The sequence below is a fragment of the Aythya ferina genome (assembly GCF_964211825.1).
Source record: "Aythya ferina genome assembly, chromosome: 5".
NCBI lineage: Eukaryota > Metazoa > Chordata > Aves > Anseriformes > Anatidae > Aythya > Aythya ferina.
Genome location: NC_140301.1, coordinates 28,447,561 through 28,467,760, shown reverse-complemented (window position 1 = coordinate 28,467,760; position 20,200 = coordinate 28,447,561). Strand labels below are relative to the sequence as shown.

The following is a 20,200-nucleotide window of genomic DNA, read 5'->3' as shown; positions in this document are numbered from 1 at the left end:
CGGTACAGGGCGTGTGTGTGCGTGTGATGTGGTTGCGGAGCGCACGGTCACCAGTGTTCAGCTGCCTACCCATGTTCTGCGAGTGGCCTTGCGTTAGTTTCAGGCGTAATAACATCATGATATCATAATAATATATCACACTGATGACACCAGCCCATGGAGTAAGCCACAGCGATCTGATCTCATTCTGCAAACGTTGAGATGAGCATTACTGCTTCTCAGGACAAGTGGGTGGCAGGTAGATGGAGCTGGCTCTGCCTACATTGCCAGCCCTGGGTGGGAACGTGACCTCCTGGGTTATGCTCGACTCCTCAGCTCCTGATCTGCCTCAGCTGCGGCCGGTGAGTCACTGCACCTATCTGAACTCACTTCTTCCATCTGTGAAATGGTGACAATAACATTTCCTCACCTTATGGGGGGAGGGAAGGGAGCATGTGCAAGAATGAATAAATGTTTACAAAGCACCTTGGGAGCAGTGTGCCTCTGACGCTGCTGTTCGGAGGAACCGGCGCTAATGCTCTCCACATTGTTCCTTCCAGGCTGGGTTGCACCATGCAGCGAGGTGTCCTCAAGTAAACACTCCCCTCAGAGTCAACAGGCTTGAATGAGAGCAAATGAGATAATGCCTCAGGAGAGAAACAGAAGTGAAGTTACTCTCAGTGAAGACTCAGTGTGTTACCAGTATTTCAATAAATTCCGTCAAAGGAACAGCAGAGTAACCTTTAAAAGAAAAAAGAATAAAGTAGAAAAACAAACGAGCTGTGACCATTTTTTTTTAAAGTGGTACCATGGTCTTAGGTTTCACTTCCCAAATGGGAAACAGAACAGAGAAGTGAATCCCCTTGAAATAAAAGTGAAGTTAATAACGGGACGCCTTTAGCTGCTCGCCACATCCTGTGTACGCTGATCGCTCTGTTTATAGCTGGCAGGAGCCCTTCTAGACTCTTCTCTACCAATTTAACTCTTTGCTGAGCCCAGCTGCACTTCATCAGCAGCCAGGAAAAGTCCTCCCCGCCAGAGCCACGCTGCCATCAGCACGGTCCCACACCCTCCCTGCCTGCACACGGGCACGCGGCTGCCAGCACGGCACCATCCCTCGCGTGGGCCAGGGTGCTCAGCCATGGCCATGCGCACGGGTGGCTGCGGTAACCCCTCGGCGTCCTGCTCACGTGTCCCAAGGCGCTTGTTCATGCGCACACATGCTCTTCATAGGCTAGTGCTTTCTCCTGTACTGAAGAGAGATGGATAATCAAGCACTGCACCAACGCGCTTGGCAAGCCGTATGCAGGGCAGCTGTGAGGCAGACTTACCCCACTGCACCGTCACTGCAACAGCTCTTCTTCCTGGGATGAGCTTTGTGGCTGGGGGTTCAACTGCTTCAGGAAACGTGGCTTAAACTGGCATGTTTGTTCACATGCACAGCTCTTTTTATTGGCCTGGTTTATTCTGGACTCTGCTTTTGGTGCACTGCTGGCTTTTGCTGTTGCTTCTTGTTGTTCTGTATACGGCGTTGGAGGTGAATGTGGAACCCTCCGTTCATTAACAGACTTGCTCTTTTGAACAGTTTCACCAGACAAGGTTTTGCCATCCACCACCCCCACACCTGCTCCTCAAAGGGTTTTCACTAGTTCAACAGCACTTAAAATTTCTGGTTTGCATTTTGGAGCAGCTGCATTAGCAACAGACACAGTCATATCCACCACAGCATGAATCTGTGGGTTTTTGATCCATCAGTGATACTAAAGGTGACAGACTGGTCATCTTTGAGCCATGCATCTTGAACGCATCTGAATTTGGGAAGAACCACACAACTCCACCCAGCATCCTGCCACTGTACTGGTGGGTCAACTAACTGCAAACTTCAGAAACAACTGGTGGGTACAGCGTCTCAGCTATAAGGGCTAGAGGTGCACACACTGGAGGGCAGTGAATTTGGGAGTTTATTATTATTATCTTTTAATATGCCTAACAATGGGAAACATGAGTCATCTCTGTAGGCCTGAAGATTGCAATTGACTATCCACAGGCAAACTACAGCAAGAATCAAAGAAGGTAGTGAATGTGCTGTTATTGCAGAGCGGTGCAAGTTGGAAGGACACTTTCATTGAGAAATTTTGTTTCCAGGTAATTTAAGTCCTGTCTGCTGGGCTGGCAGGGAGAATGGTCATGGCAGACACGAAGACACCAGTTACTGTAGAAATTATACCGTGTGGATGCTTGTCTGCTAAGAAATGCCAGTACTGTTGGCAGAACTTCCATTTCACAGGGGAGGTCAGGTAGCCATCGCAGAGCCCCAGCCTCTTGCTGCTGGGAATCACTGCTGGAAGTATTATCCATCTGGACTGGCACATGCAGCAGAGATGAAAGAGAAAACCTGACCTGCTTTTCTCTTGGAGCCCCCTGAGGGTGGTAACAGACCTCTGATTAAGCTCTAGATTAAGCTCTGCAGAGCTGTGGGCTGGGATTTTGACATTTCCCAAGTGGTACTAGGCGGCCAACATCCTCTTCTTTGCAGAACAGCTAATCCCAGACATTTAAGAGTTGGGTTCTGAAATATTGTCAGTATCCTAAACAATATCATTTAAAAAATTTGAAAACCAGTGATGTTGGATTCAGTATCTGTTTGTCTTTTGACTCTTCAGCCTTTGGGCTCAACTCTACAGAGCTTTCATGTTTTTCTCTGCAATAGCCAGCAGGAAAAGCGAGCTTTTAACTGAAAACTGATTCCCCTACAATCATATGATCTACGGAGCAGAGTCTTAAAGAACAAAAAAGTAGCAGCAAGTAGGAGCCGTAGCCAGTAATTGATGTTTGTGCAACACACCTTATCCCCTTACAGAAAGCAAAGGGTGAGCACAGAGGAAGCACCCTGCCATCAGCAACATCCAGGGCACTGTGCCACGGAGCTGGGCATCACAGCATGCAGTGCTCAGAGGCAGCCCAGACACCAGGCCCAACGTCTCAGCTCTTGTGAGGAGTATGATCAGTTTTTGATGACGAGGCCTTGCTTTCATTCCTCCACCAAAGGTCTGCCTCTCCATGGACACATGGGGTTGGGGGCAGAGAGACAGCCTGCTTGAAACACGACAGGCACCATCCGGCAAGCTATCTCCCCTCCCGGCCCCTCCATGGAGTGTGTGGCAAAGCTCCCACGTCTCTGAGGCTGCCACATGTAGCTGCGGGGCGTTTCTTCCTCTCCAGTTTCTCCACAAAGCTTTCTGTATGCAAGAAAGCTCGGAAACTCTGAAGCCACCCCAGGCTGTCTTCCCGCACGGAGGGCTTGGATGCCTTTGCTCTGTGTCACCTCTAAGCATTTGGTCCCCAAGCTTCGGTCTTGGAGGCTGTGCAGCTTTCTACAGACTTCACAAAAACAAACAAAGGCCTGGTAGCATGTAGGTCATTCTAGTGAATTATTTACAAACACACCCCCCTTCTGTTTCTTACTGCGTTGGGCTTGGTGTTACCACACCCTGCCAGGAACCGTGCTTGTCCCCAGCAGAGCCGTTCCCGCTCTGGGGCAGCCAGACCCCACCACTGAGCAGGCTTTGGGTGCATGGGCCGGGCCTCGCCAGCCGCTGCCCCGGGCTGGATGTTGCCCACCAGGCAGCTGCATCCAGCCTCTGCAAAAGTGGGGCTCGGCAATCCAGCCGGAGCAGGTATGCTGCTACGGGTGGGTTGGCACGCCAGGCCAGGTTCAGGCCAGGTACGGGCTTATCGGCAGATCGCATCCCGTCTGGAAGGGTACTGCGAGGCAGGCTGTTGGCAAAGCACTCAGTTCCCTTGCAACTATTTTTAAAAGCACCTTTACACCTTTCTTTTCCCCTTGTATGACACAAATAAAATGCAAGCATCAGCCGGTTATTACCAAAGCAAATCATTGCTCTGTAGCCCTCTGTTTCGCTGTTGCAAGTGAAATCATATCTATCCCCCTTCATGAGAAAGAGCCCCCTACCCAGCTCTGCCTTTGATCCTGTTGCTGTTCGTCCATGCTGCCTTTGGTGGGCTTTTGATCTGCCTCAGCGGGGCTGTTTTTAGGGAGCTGCTTTAGGTCCTGCTGCTATGGCCGTTCAAAGCAGGCAGGCAGGCAGACAGGGACTGCGATGTGCGACCAGGCTATGAGACGACTATTCATCATGCTGATCCAGGCCCCAGATCATTTCTGAGCAACTCCTGAACAGTCTTGGCCCATGCCACAGCTGACCCCTACGAGCTAACTTCTAATTCAGAACAAGAGGCTTGCCCAATTACATCTGAAATGGCTTGTTTTGGCTTCTGTGTAAGCTGAACTTTCTCCGTCATTGTGGTTTGGTTTCCTAGTTTAGTTAGAAGCTTCTGGAGTGTCTCCCAGCTCTGTCTAGCTATGCCTGAATTTACAATAAATAATGCTCCACTGGTAGCTAATGTTGTTGCCCTGTTAGTCCTCTTCCCCCATTTGTGTTTTGAAACGGTACTAGGAGGGCTGCCTTCATCCCCGCCACACGTGGCCCCACTACCCATGCAAGCTTTTCTTACCCTGCTGGCCACTTACTTCTCATGGATTCCCCCCCTCCCATCAGCTCTGACCCACTTTTAATCCATGACAGGACATTTCATCCCATGGCTGCCAAGTGTATTTCACTCTTGGAAGAGCCTTTATCAAAAACCCCTTTGAAAGCCTGTGTTTACAACGGTCTCTACTTCTTTCTGACCAGCTTTTTCAGAAACCCAAAGAAGTCAACTGACTAGAGGGGCATGATTTAGACTCACAAAAAATGCGTTCATTTATTATCACCGTATCCTTCCCACTTACTTTGGATGCTGCTTTTGCTCAGCAGTTCTGTTTTTCCCGTTCCTGTTTTGCTCCCCCACAGGGCAGAGTTCGGACATGGGGCAGTTTCTGGGACGTGCCTTTGCTCCTGCTGCAGCCCCCACTGCTGTCTCCCATCCCAGCACACGCCAGCTTGGAGCCAGACGCTTTGCACAACCTCCTGTCCATGCATTGCTCCTTCCTCTGCGGTCTCTGTTTGCCCAGAAGCCCTGTGTTATACTCAGTCCAGCCTTTCTAAAAAATGCAGCTGCTCCCTGGTGGGGGGCAGGAGTGCGGGCGCCAGGGCTCTTCCCTTCCCACAGTGGGGAGCAGCAGCCGGGCTGGTGATGGAGATAAGGGATGCTGGACCCATGGCTGTGCCAACATGCTTTGTGTCTTTGGGAAAAAACTCATGTAGTTCGTAGGGCCAGGCAGAGCAAAACCCAATCACCAGAATGGGTGGCTATGGGGGGAACACAGGTGTCAGAAGTGGAGGGGTCAGTGTCCCCGGGATGAAGGTGGGCTGATCGGGGCAGTGCAATTGCCTGAGCTAAAAGCCACGCACTGCACATATGGATTGGGGTCTAGAGGTAGTTTGGCTTCCCAACCTACCTGCGAAATGCTACAAAGGGCTCTGAGAGGCTCCCAAAAGCACTGTGGGAGCACCAGAGGCTGCGCAGGAGGTTTCTTGCACCATCTGCAGGAGACCGCAACGGGAATTTCACCGCTGGCTTCCGGAGGAGCAGAGCTGGGCAAGCACATGATACCTCCAAAATCCAAGTTCAAATGTATAAATTTACCATATCTAACACCTCCCTGAAATCCAAACAGACTCGATTACATTCTCTCTCATTCTCTTAATGAATCAGTAATTATATTGAAGAACACTATTATTTGTTTGGCATGACCTATATAAACCCAATCTGCGGAGTGCATAGTTGGTGCAGTGCCAGTGCTCTGTGCCCTGTGTATTATTACCTTATAAACATAACCATTGTTTGAATTTCAGATCAAAACAAACCGAGCCACGTTGCTTGTCAGTTATTAGATATCTTTTTCCCAAATGCTCACCCAGACCGTATTACAATAACAATAATTATTATTACATACTTCCTTATTATATGTTTGTGCAGAGGTAGCACATTTGCCTTTTTCCCACACATTAGTAGCTTCTCCTGGCTCTTATGATTCACTCCTGCTTATTTCTCAACGTCCATGAGCACTCTTTGCACTCCCAGCTGCATTTCGTCAAGACCTGCAGATTTACACAGAGATTCCCCATCCCGCATTGCACCAGTCCACAAAGGTTGCAACCGGTGCTGGGGCTTTGGTCTGTGAAGGAATATACAAACACGTAGCAAGACATGGACCCTGCCCCCAAGAGCTTTATAAATATTTAACTTGGTCTGATAACGTGATAGGGGCTGATAATGTGATTTGGACACACTAAGACCCAGCCCTGCTTGGTATGGACATGGAGCCTCTGAGGGAAATTTGATGGGGGGTTTCAGACAGTGCACAGCAATGGTGCCCGCTTCCCTGAGCCACTGCTGCGGCCAGGCTGTGGGGTGGGATCCGCCTTCCTGAACTTGGGGCGTCCCAAAATTAGCTGTCAAGTTCTGAGCAAGTTGCCCATCTGCCTTTACAGTCGCAGAAGAGAAGTGGGCACTCAGCTCCAGAGTGAGTCAGCCCTTCTCAAGATAAATGCTGAAGATAGTCGAGGTGAATCACACACTAGAGGTGCCTATTTGTCTCCATTGACTATGCAAGAAGCCTGTCCGACTAATTAGGTTTAGACACCTAACTTTTAGGCACCTAAACTCAGGAGAGAGGAAACCCAGCCTCATGGAGGTTCTTTGTTCCAGGCGGGACAAAGGAGACAATGGGAGGCTCCCTGGAAATGCCCTCCCAGATGTGGGTCTGACCAAAGCCCTGTGGACGAATCTGCAGCGCCTGGCCTCTTCTGCATCTTCGTGCAGCTCCTGGGGGCACGGCCGGGTGCTCCAGCAGTACCCAGCTGGCAGAGATGAAAGCACGTTCCCCGCTGTGGTCTGGATGAGGCAACGGTCTTGTGGGAAAAGATGTAATAGTGGAACCGAAGGCGGTATCGTAATGTGTTCACAGAAGTCAGGAGGAGCAAAAATGAGAAAAAAAGAAAAGGAGGCTTAACCCTTGATTCCTGCCTGGTGCTAAAAGTATGTTTTGATGGGATGGGATGGGATGGGATAGGATAGGCAGGGAAGTAAGCTGCCTCACTGATGCAAATATCTCACTGAGCTGTGAAATGTGTGGAGTACAACCACTGTGTTTGAAAACAAGGCTGTGACAAGTTCCACCGTGAAGGGGCAAAGTGGAATTTTTCAGAGGTTTATAGCCAGGCCTATTGGAGGTGAACTGCTGCCAGCACAGCAAGCAGCACGTTTTGACACCAGCACTGCATGGCTGACAAAGGTGAGATCTCGAAGAGGTTTTGACCTTCTCCTTAAAATAAATAAATAAATAATAATGTGAAAGCATTTAGTCCTAGCACATTCTTTCAGGGGAGACAAAATCATGGAAACATTCCACCAGTTGATGTCTGCTGAATAAATCAGCAGCCAGCTCCAGCTGGAAACTGGCATGGGCGACCAGGAGTGGCTGTGCTGCTGCATTATCGCGCTGGTGCGTACAGGCTTGCAAGCGTGGAAGCAGGATTTGAAAACAATCCCCAAGTTGTGCTGTTTGCTGCCATCTATGCCTTCCCATTTCCAGGATCGCTTCTGCTTCATGCACTAACCACCCTATTGATACAAAGGGCAATTGCCGGTTCAACTTGCAGCAGGTGTGGGCTGCTTTTTTTCCCCCAGACACTGCCAACAGCCTCTCTCAAGCTTCCGGCACTCCCCTTGATCTGAATGCCAAAGTGCTGGGAGAGAGCCGGTGTCTCTGCCCCGGCAGGCCGGGCCTGCAGACGAGGTGGGGCCACAGCGTGCTGCGGGATGCTGTGTGCCACCACCAGCCCCACGGCCGGGACTCGGGGGGCAGTGGGACGGGGGCTGACCCCAGCACCTTCACCGGCCACCACCACTTTTCTCCCACCCCTCAAAACTGCCCTCTTCCGCACCCGTCTGCGCCCCAGCCCCATGGAGCTTGGCACCAGCCTGGCTGCAGCTGCGTGGCCCCGAGGTGGTCGTGGCAGGCAGCAAAATACCAGCATGGGCTTGCCGTGCATTAACCGCATTAGTATTTCCACTGGAAATTACAGCTCGGATCCATTAAGTTCAGCCAATTTCCTTACCCTGCGTCTGCTGAGAGGACACCTCTGCTTTTTCCCCTGCAGTACCTTGTCAGTGCCACCAGCGCTAAACTCGTGACCCTTCCTCAAGAGGCCACAAGCTACCTCCACCTCCCATCTTTTCCTCCCTTCACACCCAAACAGTAGCCCAGTATCTGAGCCACTGTGGAGGAGAAAGCCCTCCTGACGAACAACCAAATCAGATCCAAACCCCACTACTAATTAGCAAAGAAGTCCTGTAATTGAGCTCATCCTGGACGGTCCTTAAGTCATTCACACGTGTAAAGTCGGGAGGATTAAGGGCTCATAATATTTGCCTGGTGCTGTTGCTACCAATTCCAGCAAAAATAATGGAGCTAGCTTCTTGGGTTTCACGCCACCACAAAACACACACATGCACACACTCCCTCTTTTACGGATGTTTACAAACGCGAGCAGCCAGGAATCTCGCTTGGGTTGCTTCCCACCACCCTAGCACACTTGCCTGTATCTCTGCGCGTCTGCTGTCCCACCAGGGAGCTGGTTGTGTCCCCTCTGCTTGGCAGCAGGAGGAGGCCACGCTGCCCCAGGTGCCGGCAGCCCTGGCAGAGGGCGTCCCTACACCCTGTGGTTTCCAGCTCCGGCCATTCACACCTCCCAGTGGCAACCCGGAGATGTTCCACAGGCGGAGCACAAGGCTAAAATAAAAGGAAGGATTAAAAAGTTAGGGGCAGGCGACAAAGGGCAGGCGCAGAATAGCCACGCTGACATCCGCCTACTCCACCTTAAGGGCCACAGCGTCTGGAAGGTGCCTGGAGTTGACACAGCCTGCGGGCAGCAGAAGAAAGGCACTGCTGCACCTCCACCTCCAGAGGCACGGCCAACAAAAATAGCACCTGACCCACAAGATATGAACAGCCACTGCACAAGGCTTCAGCTCCTCTTGCACCCCCAGCAGAAATAAGGGTGGGAGGATTGTCCTGCCCCTAGCTGCCCTGCACTGGAGGAAGACACGTCTGCGGTATAAGATACGTCCACATACCCTCAGCCCCCACAGCAGAGGGGAAACCCCTCACCCCTACAACACTCCCTTTCTGTGTGATGGAAGCACTTCCCTTTCCTAGCTTGAGACCTTGGAAAGAGGCCAAGGTGGGAACAAACCAAACCAAACCTTGTTTTCAACCATTCCGACTTTTCTGTACTTGTGCTGTTTTTCAGTAACCCCTGCTTGGCTCAGACCCCCCAAATTCCTACTGGTGTGTGGCTCCAGGTGAAGGCATGTGGAGGCATCTCAAGGCAGCGATATTCTCCTGTAGCTACGGCAGATGTACCATCACCAGACGGACCTGTGGCAAAGCTGGTGCTTGTGTTCAGTTTACATGTGGTGCCCCACGTAGCCTCTTATTACCCCAAGGGGGACTTCAGCCGGGTGAGGAGGCACAGCCACCCCGTGGGACTCTTCTCCAGCTTCTCGCAGAGGCCAGAACGGGAAGCTGAGCCCAGTGGCCCAGGCATGAGACAGCGCTGACCTCTACTTCCCAGCGTGGAGCTCCTCCTGCCCGGCCTGGACACCTCCACACTGTGCTGCGAGAGCCACGCGTGCGAGGCCCACCTCCAGCCAGCACAGTGTACGCAGCTCCACCTGCACGGTGGGAGCATTGGCCGCTCCCGTGAGGCCTCCCGCTGATGTCCGCAGGCCCACGAAAAGCAGGAGATGACAGGAAAAGGTCTGGCCGGCTGCAGCAGCCCCGTGAACTGCTGGGAGGTAAAGTGGCTCGGTGTGTGGGAGCAAGGGTTTGGGTCAGCCCCTGCCAGCTCCTCAGGGGCTGCTGCAAGGCTCCTCACAAAACCCACACTCCAGAGGAGTCCATTAGCGTTTGATGGAGTACAGAGCGCAAGGACAGGCCAGGACTATGTAAAAATAACTGTACTGGGTCAGATCAAGAGTCTGTTTTAGCCTTCCTCTTACTGCCAAAATCAGTCAATACTCAGGGGAAAGTGCAGGGGGATGACAGAGCAGTACTTCACTGGGCATTGTCCAGCGACACACAGTTCAGGTCTGCCTTTGGCTTTAGTAAACCTCCAGGGACTTTTCCTCCATAAATTTGTCAAATTGCTTTTTTGACCCCGTTTATACTTTTGACCTCCACAGCATCATGTGCCAATGAGCCCACAGCTTCATGCACGCGCGATTTGAAGAAGTACTTCTTTAAACCTCCCGGCTTGTCGTTTCATTTGCAGTCCCCTAGTCTGTTCCCCATTTTCGGGCCGTTCTGGCGTATGCCAGCTCCAATTTTGGAAAGCAGTTTATAACTGCTCGGCTGGATGCATGCATGGACCAGGACCCTTATCTGTGTCTATTCTGAGGCAAGTTTAGCATCTGCCTGCACCAGAACTGGGGAGCGAGAATGCTACAGATGCTGCTCCTGTGCTGAAGAGGGACTTGGGACCGGCTCAGAAGCACTGGACATTTATTGCCGTTCCCTGGGCCCAGCGGTAGTGCCCCAGCTGGAACATGCCCCACACAGGGTGGCTAATGAGCATGGCATGCATTCATTCACTTTTTCAGTAACCTCCTTTAATAATTTACTTTCATTTATTCATTTACCTATCTTTATTCATTTCCATCTATCAAAGTTCTTGCAGGGCTCTGGCAGAAGGTGCAAGGCTCTGATTTTTCATTCCTCCAGTCGGTGTGAATTCATGCCCACACAAATTCCCACTTTGGCCTGGAGGGCTCTGACTTTTAGCCACGAGGTGGGGCGAGCAGCTAAATTCCTGCTCTGAGCATGTGCGCGCTGAATGCAAAGCAGACCACCACGGAATCAGGTTTTGACAAGCTAAATCACTGGAAAAAATTCCTTCTCGGCTTCGGCGTTTGCTGCTCGATGCGTGGAAATGTGCGACCTCAAACCCCAAGTTTCCAAAACATACACACGCATGGGGCGAGCGAATATGCACATTTCAGCACAAGAGGGAGCAGGGAGGAAGCCGAGAAAAAGAAAAAAACAAAAACGGCTCAGAGCAACTCAGTAGTGAAATAGTTATCTCGGCCGGCTTTCTCGGTAACTCTTGGAAAGTCCCCGAAATGACGTTTCTAACCTAACAATTAAAATGGGTTTAATTATAGAGAGGCTCGGAGCCCTGGGAACAAGCACCATCTACAGAATCAGTAAACAAGTGCAGAAAATAATAGACTGGTCTCTCCCCTGGTTACTCCTCGCTTCTGGCCAAGGCGAAAGAAAAGAAACTAGAAAGAGAAGGAAATTCGAGGAACCTGATTGCTCTCCCTAAGTAAATAATAATAAAAAAAAAAAAAAAAAAAAAAAGGAAAGAAAGAAAGAAAGAAAGGACTCTGGCATAGCCGGAGCCCGTGGGCGTTCCTCTCCTTGGTTGTTTTGGCCGTTCTCGAAGAGCGAAGGAGGGGAAAAAGCTCAGCCGCCAGTTCAAAGTCCGGCTCCCGAGACTCTAAAGCAAACAGCGGAGGAAGCGGATGAGTTGCTTCAAGTCCTCAAGGCGCTGGCCGCTGGGTCCCTGCGGGGGCCGGGAGGGACCCGCGGCAGGGGGACCCCGGCAAGGGGCCCCTCGCCCCCCCCAGCCCCTCGGCCGCCTTGGAGGGCAGCCGCCGTGGCGCTGAGGCACCCTGCTATCAGGAAGCCTTGAGACGTTTGGCTTTTTTTACACCGAAACTACCCCCGTCCTCCTCCCCCCCCTCACCCCCCCGCCATATCAATATCGGTATGAATCACACTGTGCCGACTGAAATCTGGAACAGATTACTTGCTCAGAGACACATTCTTTTTTTTTTTTTTTTTCAGTTTTACAACTCCAAGAGGGGACTGGCAGGAGAGAGCATACGGGGAGAAGAGAGGCAGAACACACCAAGCACCCTTTTAAAACCGCCTTTTAGCAACTTTGGGAAGGCGGCTGCGAGCTCGTTCCCCGCGCAGCGCCCGGCGCGGGCGGCTCGGGCCGGCACAAAGCGAGCCCCGGGGCTGCCGGGGGCCCCCTGCTGCAGGGGCGGGCGCCGCGGGACTTGCGCGGCTTTTGCGCGGGGCCGCGCGTTGCACTTGCACGCGCACACACGCACACACACACACGCGGGCACGCGCACACACGCGCGCAGCAGCCGCGCACAGCCGCGTCCGGGGCGGGGAGGGGAGCGCTGCCCGCAGGGGCTGTTCTGGAAGGGACGCGCTCTTTTTTTTTTTTTCCTTTTCTTTTTTTTTTTTTTTTTTTTCCCCCTCCCTTCCCCCCCCCAGCTTCTTCCCCACCCCCCTCCCCCCCCGAGAAGTTTTTTTTTTTCTGGGCCTGCCCGCCCGGGTGATTCAGACGCGGTGTCAATCACCCTGCCCTCCTCCTCCTCCTCCCCTTCCTCCCGCCGCCGGCTCCTCCTCCCGGGGTAAGTCGGAAAACTTTATAAGTTGAGCTTTTTGCCCGAGCCCGCTGGAAGCGGCGAGCGGGCGCGGCGGGCTGGTGGCGGCAGCGGAGGCAGCGCTAGCAGCAGCGGGGGGAGGCAGCGCTGGAGGCTGCGAGCTGGAGGCTGCGCCTTACCCACACCGCGACTCCTTCCACTTGCCTGCCGCCGCCCCTGCCGCTTCCCCCCTCGCTCGCCGAAGATGTCCACAGCCCTGGTGTCGCCCACCATCTTCGACCTGAGCGAAGTTTTATGCAAGGTAAACGCGCCGGCTGGCCGCGCTCCGGGTTGGCGCCTGCAGGGGCTCTCTGCGCTTTTTTTTTTTTTTTTTCTTTGCGTTTTCCTCTTTACTTTCTCCGGCCGCGAGCAGCTTCCCCGGCCGGGCGGGGCGCCCCGCTGGGCTCAGCCCGGGCCCCTCTCCCTGCTCCCCGCTTCGGGGCCGGGCAGGGCAGGGCCGGGCCGGGGCCGGGCGGGGGCCGAGCTGCTGCAGCGTGCCCGGGCGGGGAGCAGCGAGCAGGGCTGGGAGCAGCCCGAGCTCTCGGCGCCTTCCCCCCGGGGGGCTCCTCCCGCAGCAGCCGCCCCCCCGGTGGTCGTAGGGGCGGCTCGGGGCTTGCTTTGCTCTTAGCAGGCGGGCGGGACGCGCAGGGGGGCTGTGCCGTGCTGTGCTGTGCTGTACCGTACCGTGCCGTGCCGCCGAGGCTGAGCCCTCCGAGGGCTCCCGGCGTCGCCCTCCCGTCCGGGGAGAGTTGCGTGGAGGCGGTGGCAGTGACCGGTGCTTGCTTTCTGCCCGCAGAGCAACAAAATGCTGAATTACAGCCCCTCGGGTGTCAGCGGGTGCCTGCTGGACAGGAAGGCGGTGGGCACCCCGGCCGGCGGGGGTTTCCCTAGGAGGCACTCTGTCACCCTGCCCAACTCCAAGTTCCACCAGAACCAGCTCCTCAGCAGCCTGAAAGGGGAGCCCGCGCCCATGCTGGGCCCCCGGGAAAGCCGCTTTCGGGACCGCTCCTTCTCCGAGGGCGGCGAGCGCCTGCTGCAGCAGAAGCAGCCCGGGGGCCAGGTCAACTCCAGCCGCTACAAGACGGAGCTGTGCCGCCCCTTCGAGGAGAACGGCGCCTGCAAGTACGGCGACAAGTGCCAGTTCGCCCACGGCATCCACGAGCTGCGCAGCCTCACCCGCCACCCCAAGTACAAGACCGAGCTCTGCCGCACCTTCCACACCATCGGCTTCTGCCCCTACGGGCCGCGCTGCCACTTCATCCACAACGCCGAGGAGCGCCGTGCCGTGGCGGGCGGCCGGGAGCCCGCCGTCACTGACAGACCCCGCCTTCAGCACAGCTTCAGCTTCGCCGGCTTCCCCAGCACTGCTGCCAGCGGGCTGCTGGACAGCCCCACTTCCATCACCCCGCCGCCCATGCTGAGCGCCGACGACCTGCTGGGCTCCCCCACCCTGCCTGACTGCGCCAGCAACCCCTTCACCTTCTCCAGCCAGGAGCTGGTCAGTCTCTTCGCCCCCAGCATGGGGGTGCAGGTGCCCAGCGGGAGCTCCCCCACCACGTTCTTGTTCAGGCCCATGTCCGAGTCCCCCAACTTGTTTGACTCGCCGCCCAGTCCTCAGGACTCCCTCTCTGACCAGGAGGGCTATCTGAGCAGCTCCAGCAGCAGCCACAGCGGCTCAGATTCCCCTATCCTGGACACCTCAAGACGTCTTCCCATCTTCAGCAGACTCTCCATCTCCGACGACTAATCTGGGGTTTCCTCTTGCTCCCCCCCACCTCTATTACGATGTTAAGCTGAACTCCCCCGGCCCCGTAGTCGGAGCTGGATGTTAACGTGTCCACCTGCCTGTCGTAGACCCACTGGCTTAAACCTTAAGTGCCAAATTTACGATGAAAAGCAATAACGTTTACAAAAATTAGTGCCTTTTAATGCTTTCACTGTGACTGTATTACCTCTCCAGCTGCAGAGGGCACCAGCAGCTCTGTGCACTTCCAGATGTGCAGGAAATGTCCGGATCCAGCTCCCTCCACTGGCTGCATACTGCATCGCCCTCTCCCAGTCCCTTCCCGACTGGCCAGCTCCCGCTAGGCTGCAGGCACGTGGGCAGGCGTTAACATCCAGCGCACTCTCCCCCCTTACAGACTCATCTTGCCTGGATCCACTCAGGTCTGCGGGAAGACAAGCTGAGAACGGACAAAGATTGTAACACGAGTGGGACTTCGACTGGGAGGAAAACGAGCAAACGAAAAAAAAAACAAAACAAAATGAAAAAAAAAAAAAAGAGATGGGACTATGAGAGACTCGATTTTGGTGCTAAAAGTTTCCCCGTGTATTCATGTGACATCTTAAAAACAAATAAAGAAATAGAGGGGGTGGGGCTGACGGAAGTCATTCCACACACACAAGTTTGTGTAAACAAAGTTCCAGTAGACATAGCTTTAATGGTTTTTGCTCTAGAGTACTTTAGACCTATCTTAGAGCACTCACGCCAAGCTTTTTATTATTTTTTTTTTCTGGGTTTTTAATTTTGTATAACTTCAGAAATTGGAGAGCAAATTTTGCTTGTCACTGCACAACAATATAAAAAAGCTTATTTAACTTATCAAAACGTATTTATTGCCGAAACCTATGCTTTTTTGTTAATTTTGTTCATATTTATCGGGATGATGAATCCATAGAATATATTCTTTTATGTTTAAATTATGATCTTCCATATTAATCTTAAGATTGTGAAGTGTCTTTTTTCCTTTTTTTTTCCCCACAGTTTAATATATTATACTACAATGACATTTTTTTGTAACTTTACACTTTTTTGGTTATTTTATTTTAAAAAATGAAAAATTAATTTAAAAAAAATGCAAAAACTGTGTTTGGATTATTTATTTTAGAATTCCCTTCCTCCCCCCCTTTTTTTTGTGTTGGACTGCAAATTGAGTTCATGTGCTTCTTTGCCTTTCCTCTTCTCTTCCCCTCCCCTGGGTCTTGCCTATGTGGGCTTTAGAATGTACATACCTGAGCTCTGTTGCGAGACAGCGTGGGAGGAAGACCTTTTTCTTCCTCTTTCTGTATAGTTTCTTCAAGGAGAAAAGCCTTGGGCTCAAAGTGCCTATCTGAAGACATTCCAAATACAGTTTGTCTTTGCGTTTTCTGTATTCCAAGTTTGGAGTTTTCCTTGCCGAGGTGAACGGGACTGGCACAAAGAGAATAATGAATGTAATTTTTTTCCCCTGTTACTGTTCACTACATTGCTTTTTCTTCCTCTTTGTGTGAGTTTATTTAAAAGAGAATCTCTTTTGTAACGACTGTTTGCAGTTTAAATCAATAAACCCCAAGTTTTTTCAAGAAACTGACAAGTGAAGCTGGTTTTACTTGCAAAAATCGAGGCGCTGGTTTTAGAGAACCACTCAAATGCAGCTACTTCTCTCCTTTTCACCCCTGCAATGCCCACCATGTGCTCAGGCACCCTTTGCACCTCACAGATGGAGCTGGTTGGCCCCATCAGGCACATGGGTGTGCAGATCAATGTCAGCGAGCACCTGGTGTGGCTTGTCCCATGGCCTCTAACCCTCTCTGTCTCTTAGGGAATCCTACCCCCATCCTGAGTTACTCAGTCAGTTCCTGCAGACTTCTTTTTGGTTGGTGTAGCTCAAGCTTTGGACTGGCTTTTGTTCCTGCTGTGAGGAGCAGCCCCTTTCCCCTGGAGGACAGCCTGCACTGTCCTGTGAGAGGTTCTAAGGCAATACTGAACTGTGAATATACCAAACATCAGGCCCAGCTTGTTAGTGGTGTTGGGCCTTTGTGGTAGAGTGGCTGTCTGGCATTTTGCAAGGGAGAAGGATGTGGGCCCCCAGCAAAGTCTCAGTGCGTGTACAAGTGATCCTGCTATGGCACTCAGGGCCCCATAGCTGTTGGAACATCGGTCACCAATCCCAGAAACATTCCAGAAAACAATCCCTGAAACCTGTGTTTTTATTTAGGGACACTTCTTTGCCAGTGCTGCTCACGGTGCCCTTCTTGTTTTTTTCACCTTTGAGCTTTCCTCTGGAGAAAGCTTGGTGCTCTTCATCTGAAGCTGTTCCAGCTCTCTTCCAAATCAGGGGTGGAATATTGCTGCCGAACCACGGCTTGCTCAGTTGTCTTGACATGCCTCAACGTTAAGGAGAGACGTTTCCTAATTCAAGTTGGAAAAGTTCCTGCAAAACAAAAGCTGCAGGATACCTCAAGGCTTACACCGACATACCTTCCCTGCTGCTGGCTTTGTGCAACACTCTTTCTTGTGTGGTCTGGCAATAAAGGCAAGCTAGGTGGAGGAAAGATGGTGGAAGAAGAGTGTGGCTGGTAGGAGCTGGTTCCCATGAGCAGTACAAAAGCTGCACGGGGAGTTTTCTTGGCGGATGCTGATGTAACTAGCGCACAGCATGCAAGAGAAGAGCCTTGGGCACAGCCCCGGTGCTGCTCAGCGGTCTTCCTATACCTCCTGCGAGTGAAAGCAGCCAGGCCCCACGTGAGAGATGTGCCCCTGCCTGGAAGACCCGTGCCCAGCTGCAGCAAGTGCCCGGGCCTGCCTCCTTCCCAGCTGCTGGGAGCAGAGCCGTTGGCCCCTGACGAGCCAGGCATATCTGATCTGGAGAGGATCCCACGCCTGTCATGGGTGTGCATGTGGGGCTTGAAACTGTTCGCTTCCTCTTTGGACTTTCTGCGCAGCTCTTCAAACAAATAGTCTTTGCCCAGTTAATAATTGATGAAGAAAATAGCTGTATTAGTATCAGGGTGCTAGTGGTAAGACAAGCAACTGGGAAGCTGTGCTGAAAGTAGGTCTTTGCTCATGGTACTCATATACTTCCCTTGTCTTTCTAGGGCACTGGTTCTGGGATGCCAGCACTGTTTTTCTTCTATGAGCTTATCAATGATAAATGCTCTGTCACTTGATGTTTTGCTTTTTGAAACTAACCTTGAGCTAGGCCACATGGGGAACAGAGAAGAGCTGAGCAGGCACTATCAGAAGTTTACTTTCCGTAATAGTTTATAAGAGAGAGTGTGCGCATGAGAGCCTCCAGCAACGTGGGGATTTGCCTGATCATTGGCATTCATTGTGGCTCAGGTATATGGCAGCAGCTAGTCCGGCTGTGCTGTGGATGAGTTGTCTGTGCTATTTCTCCTAAGGTTAGCATGTTTCCCCTAGCAGCTGGCCGTGTGTTTGTAATACCCTATCCAAGGCTTGGAAGAGTAAACAGCCTTTCCTGGAAGGGTGGTTTCGAGGGGCACATTCCTCTGACTTGAGGGCTCGTCCATGCTCTGGCTCATTCATTTTTTGCACAGGACTCTCAGAGTGGCCAGGATGAAGGGGCCGGCCCGTGTGCTGGCACGGTTGGTCCTGAAGTGCCTGGTGTCCGAGGGCAGAGAGAAGCACCCATGAGGATGAGATACCTGTTATCCCACATGCGGTGGCATGGCAGAGGGTGCCTTGGTATACTTTTCAGGTTGCACTTACAGCTCTTACTGCAGGACAGGGGGATCCTGCAGTGGCTCTGGCTGGCTGCTCATGTGCTTCATGGATGCTCCCTGTGTTCTCCTGGTGAGAAACTTGGGTTCATGCCTTCAGGCTGCAGGCATTAGCTATTATTTTTTGGCCTTGGAGTCAGGTGACTCTAGAGCTATCCACCTTCAACACGTCTGGCTGTCTTTGGAAATTGCAGTCAGCACGTACGGCTGCCGTTGCCAGCTGCCTCTGTCAGGAGGAACACGGTGACTTTGATCTGCAGAGCTCCAGGTGGCTCAGATCCCACTCCAGTAGCTGCCTCCCTCCTTCCTAATTCCTACGCAGCTGAAGGTGTCCCAGTGACCACACCATCTACTCTCTTGCTATGGGCCAGTTGTGGCTTTTTTACCAAAACATCTTTAGTTTTGCAGCTGGGGGCTGCAGAAACAGAGGCCTTCTTATTTCCCAAATGCCTCTGTAGCTGAGGGGTGCAAAGTAAAATAGGCTTACTTTGCTGTTGTTTTTGAAGGTAATTGGGAATGTTGCAGTCTGGTTTAGGCCAACCCTTACTTCAAATCACTTATAGATAGGTTTGTGGTGTGCCAGGGTTGCAAGTAATAGTAAAATACTATTTTAAAAAAGCCTGAAATGCTCAAATTTTCTGGTCCTGACAGAATTTGCCCTATTGGCATAATAGTAAAATTGAGAGGGGAGGCAGAGAGGCAAGAGCTAGCAGAGAAACTGAGAAGAGTAGAAATACACCTGGAAGACTGTTAAAAGCTGGCCTGGACTTCCAGTCCGTATGGCTCCTGCACAAGGAGGGCATGGTCTGAAAATGGGCCAGGGAGCTGCTGTTGTGAACCACACAAGGAAAACCAGGCCGTGCCAGGCCAAGATGTGGCAGTGGGACAGGAATTGAAGGGGTCATGGTTGGAGATGGGGAGCAGGGGAAGAGCTAGAGATCAGGTCCACACAACATAGGGCTGGAAGGGTGAGAGAAGCCGTACTGCCTTGAGTCTGGAGGCTCAGCTGCTGGTGGTTGGATGCATGAACACTAATGAATTGGATCTCTCCAGTGGGCCTCTGAAACAGCAGTGTTAGGGGAAAGGCCTGGATAGCATTGCTGACTGGATGCTATCTGATGAGCGTGCCCAAGGATATGAATGAGCAGTAAGATGCAGTAATACATGTGAAAACCACAGCGTGCCCTTTACACTTGCTAATTACTACAATTTGTGTGGCCGGCGCTGGGGAAATCCGGCCTGTGCTTGAGTCTGGAGCAAGAGGCTTTGGGAGGCTGTGAAGGAAGGAGGTGCACGGCCAGCATATGTCCAGACATGGCTCCAGCATGGTCCTGGGACCAGGAATGCCAGGAAGGACCATGAGACTTGCTCGGCAGGGACTCTGCAAACATCTTCTGGGAACCTGCAGAACAGCGCCCTGTGCTTGGGGCTGTGCTCAGCCCAAAACGTTAGAAGATGATTCTGGCGGGTGATGTAAAATGTCCTTTGTCTGGAGACTCTGGCCCATGAAGCAATGCCTGTTCCTCACAAAGCTTGCACTTATTCCCTAGAATACTTCCAGAAAAGAAAAAAAAAAAAGAAAGAAAGAAAAAAAAGTTCCTCTAAGACACCCTAAACCAATACCTGCTGTGACTAAGCCCTGTGGGCAGCTCCACAGCTGATTTATATCCTCCCCCTCCAAAGCGAAGGGGTTAGAGTGGAAACAGACGCTGCGTTAAACATAGCCGAGGGCACCCAGCAGCACAATTCTGCAATAAAGCGGGGAGGAAACGGGACTATGGGGCGGCTGCTGCCAGGCATGACGCGGTTTCGTGTTTCCTCGTAGGCAGAACAGACCTCCTTTTGGCTGGTGCAGCTTTATGGGCTCGGTTGGGTTTATTATCCTGCAAATGTTTTGAATTCCACATCTTAATTTCCAGAGAGGCTTTTCTTAACTTTTGCTTTTTTTTTTTTTTTTTTTTTCCTGGTTTTGATTTTTTACTACCGCTGCCTTAACCTCTTCTTTTCAACTGGGTTTCTTTCAGAAAACTGCCATTTTCTGAGCAAACAGAGGACCGGCATTCTCCCTGCCTGGGCTTCAGCTGCAAATTAATCTCTTTTCATAGTTTCATTTTATGTCCGCCCACTAACCCCACCACATTAACTCAGTCAACACATGGAAGTGAAATTTTTCCATGCAGGATCCTGTGGGTTGTGAGGCTGTGTGCAACACGTGACTGCCAGCTCCAGAGTTTTCTTGCACCTC

At 52.1% G+C, this 20,200-nt stretch overlaps 1 protein-coding gene and 1 long non-coding RNA gene across 2 annotated transcripts; both read left to right on the top strand.

The window, feature by feature from the left end:
• Positions 1–10,210: 10,210 nt before the first annotated feature.
• LOC311436914 lies at positions 10,211–12,179 on the top strand. The gene is made up of 2 exons (XR_014693169.1): positions 10,211–11,777; positions 11,858–12,179. It is a non-coding gene; the product is annotated as an uncharacterized lncRNA (long non-coding RNA).
• Positions 12,180–12,465: 286 nt separating this feature from the next.
• On the top strand, positions 12,466–15,799 carry ZFP36L1 (ZFP36 ring finger protein like 1). The gene is made up of 2 exons (XM_084519482.1): positions 12,466–12,715; positions 13,250–15,799. Exons 1-2 carry the CDS (start codon positions 12,659–12,661, stop codon positions 14,198–14,200), a joined length of 1,008 nt encoding a protein of 335 aa, XP_084375608.1. The 5' UTR covers positions 12,466–12,658; the 3' UTR covers positions 14,201–15,799.
• The last annotated feature ends 4,401 nt before the right edge of the window (positions 15,800–20,200 follow it).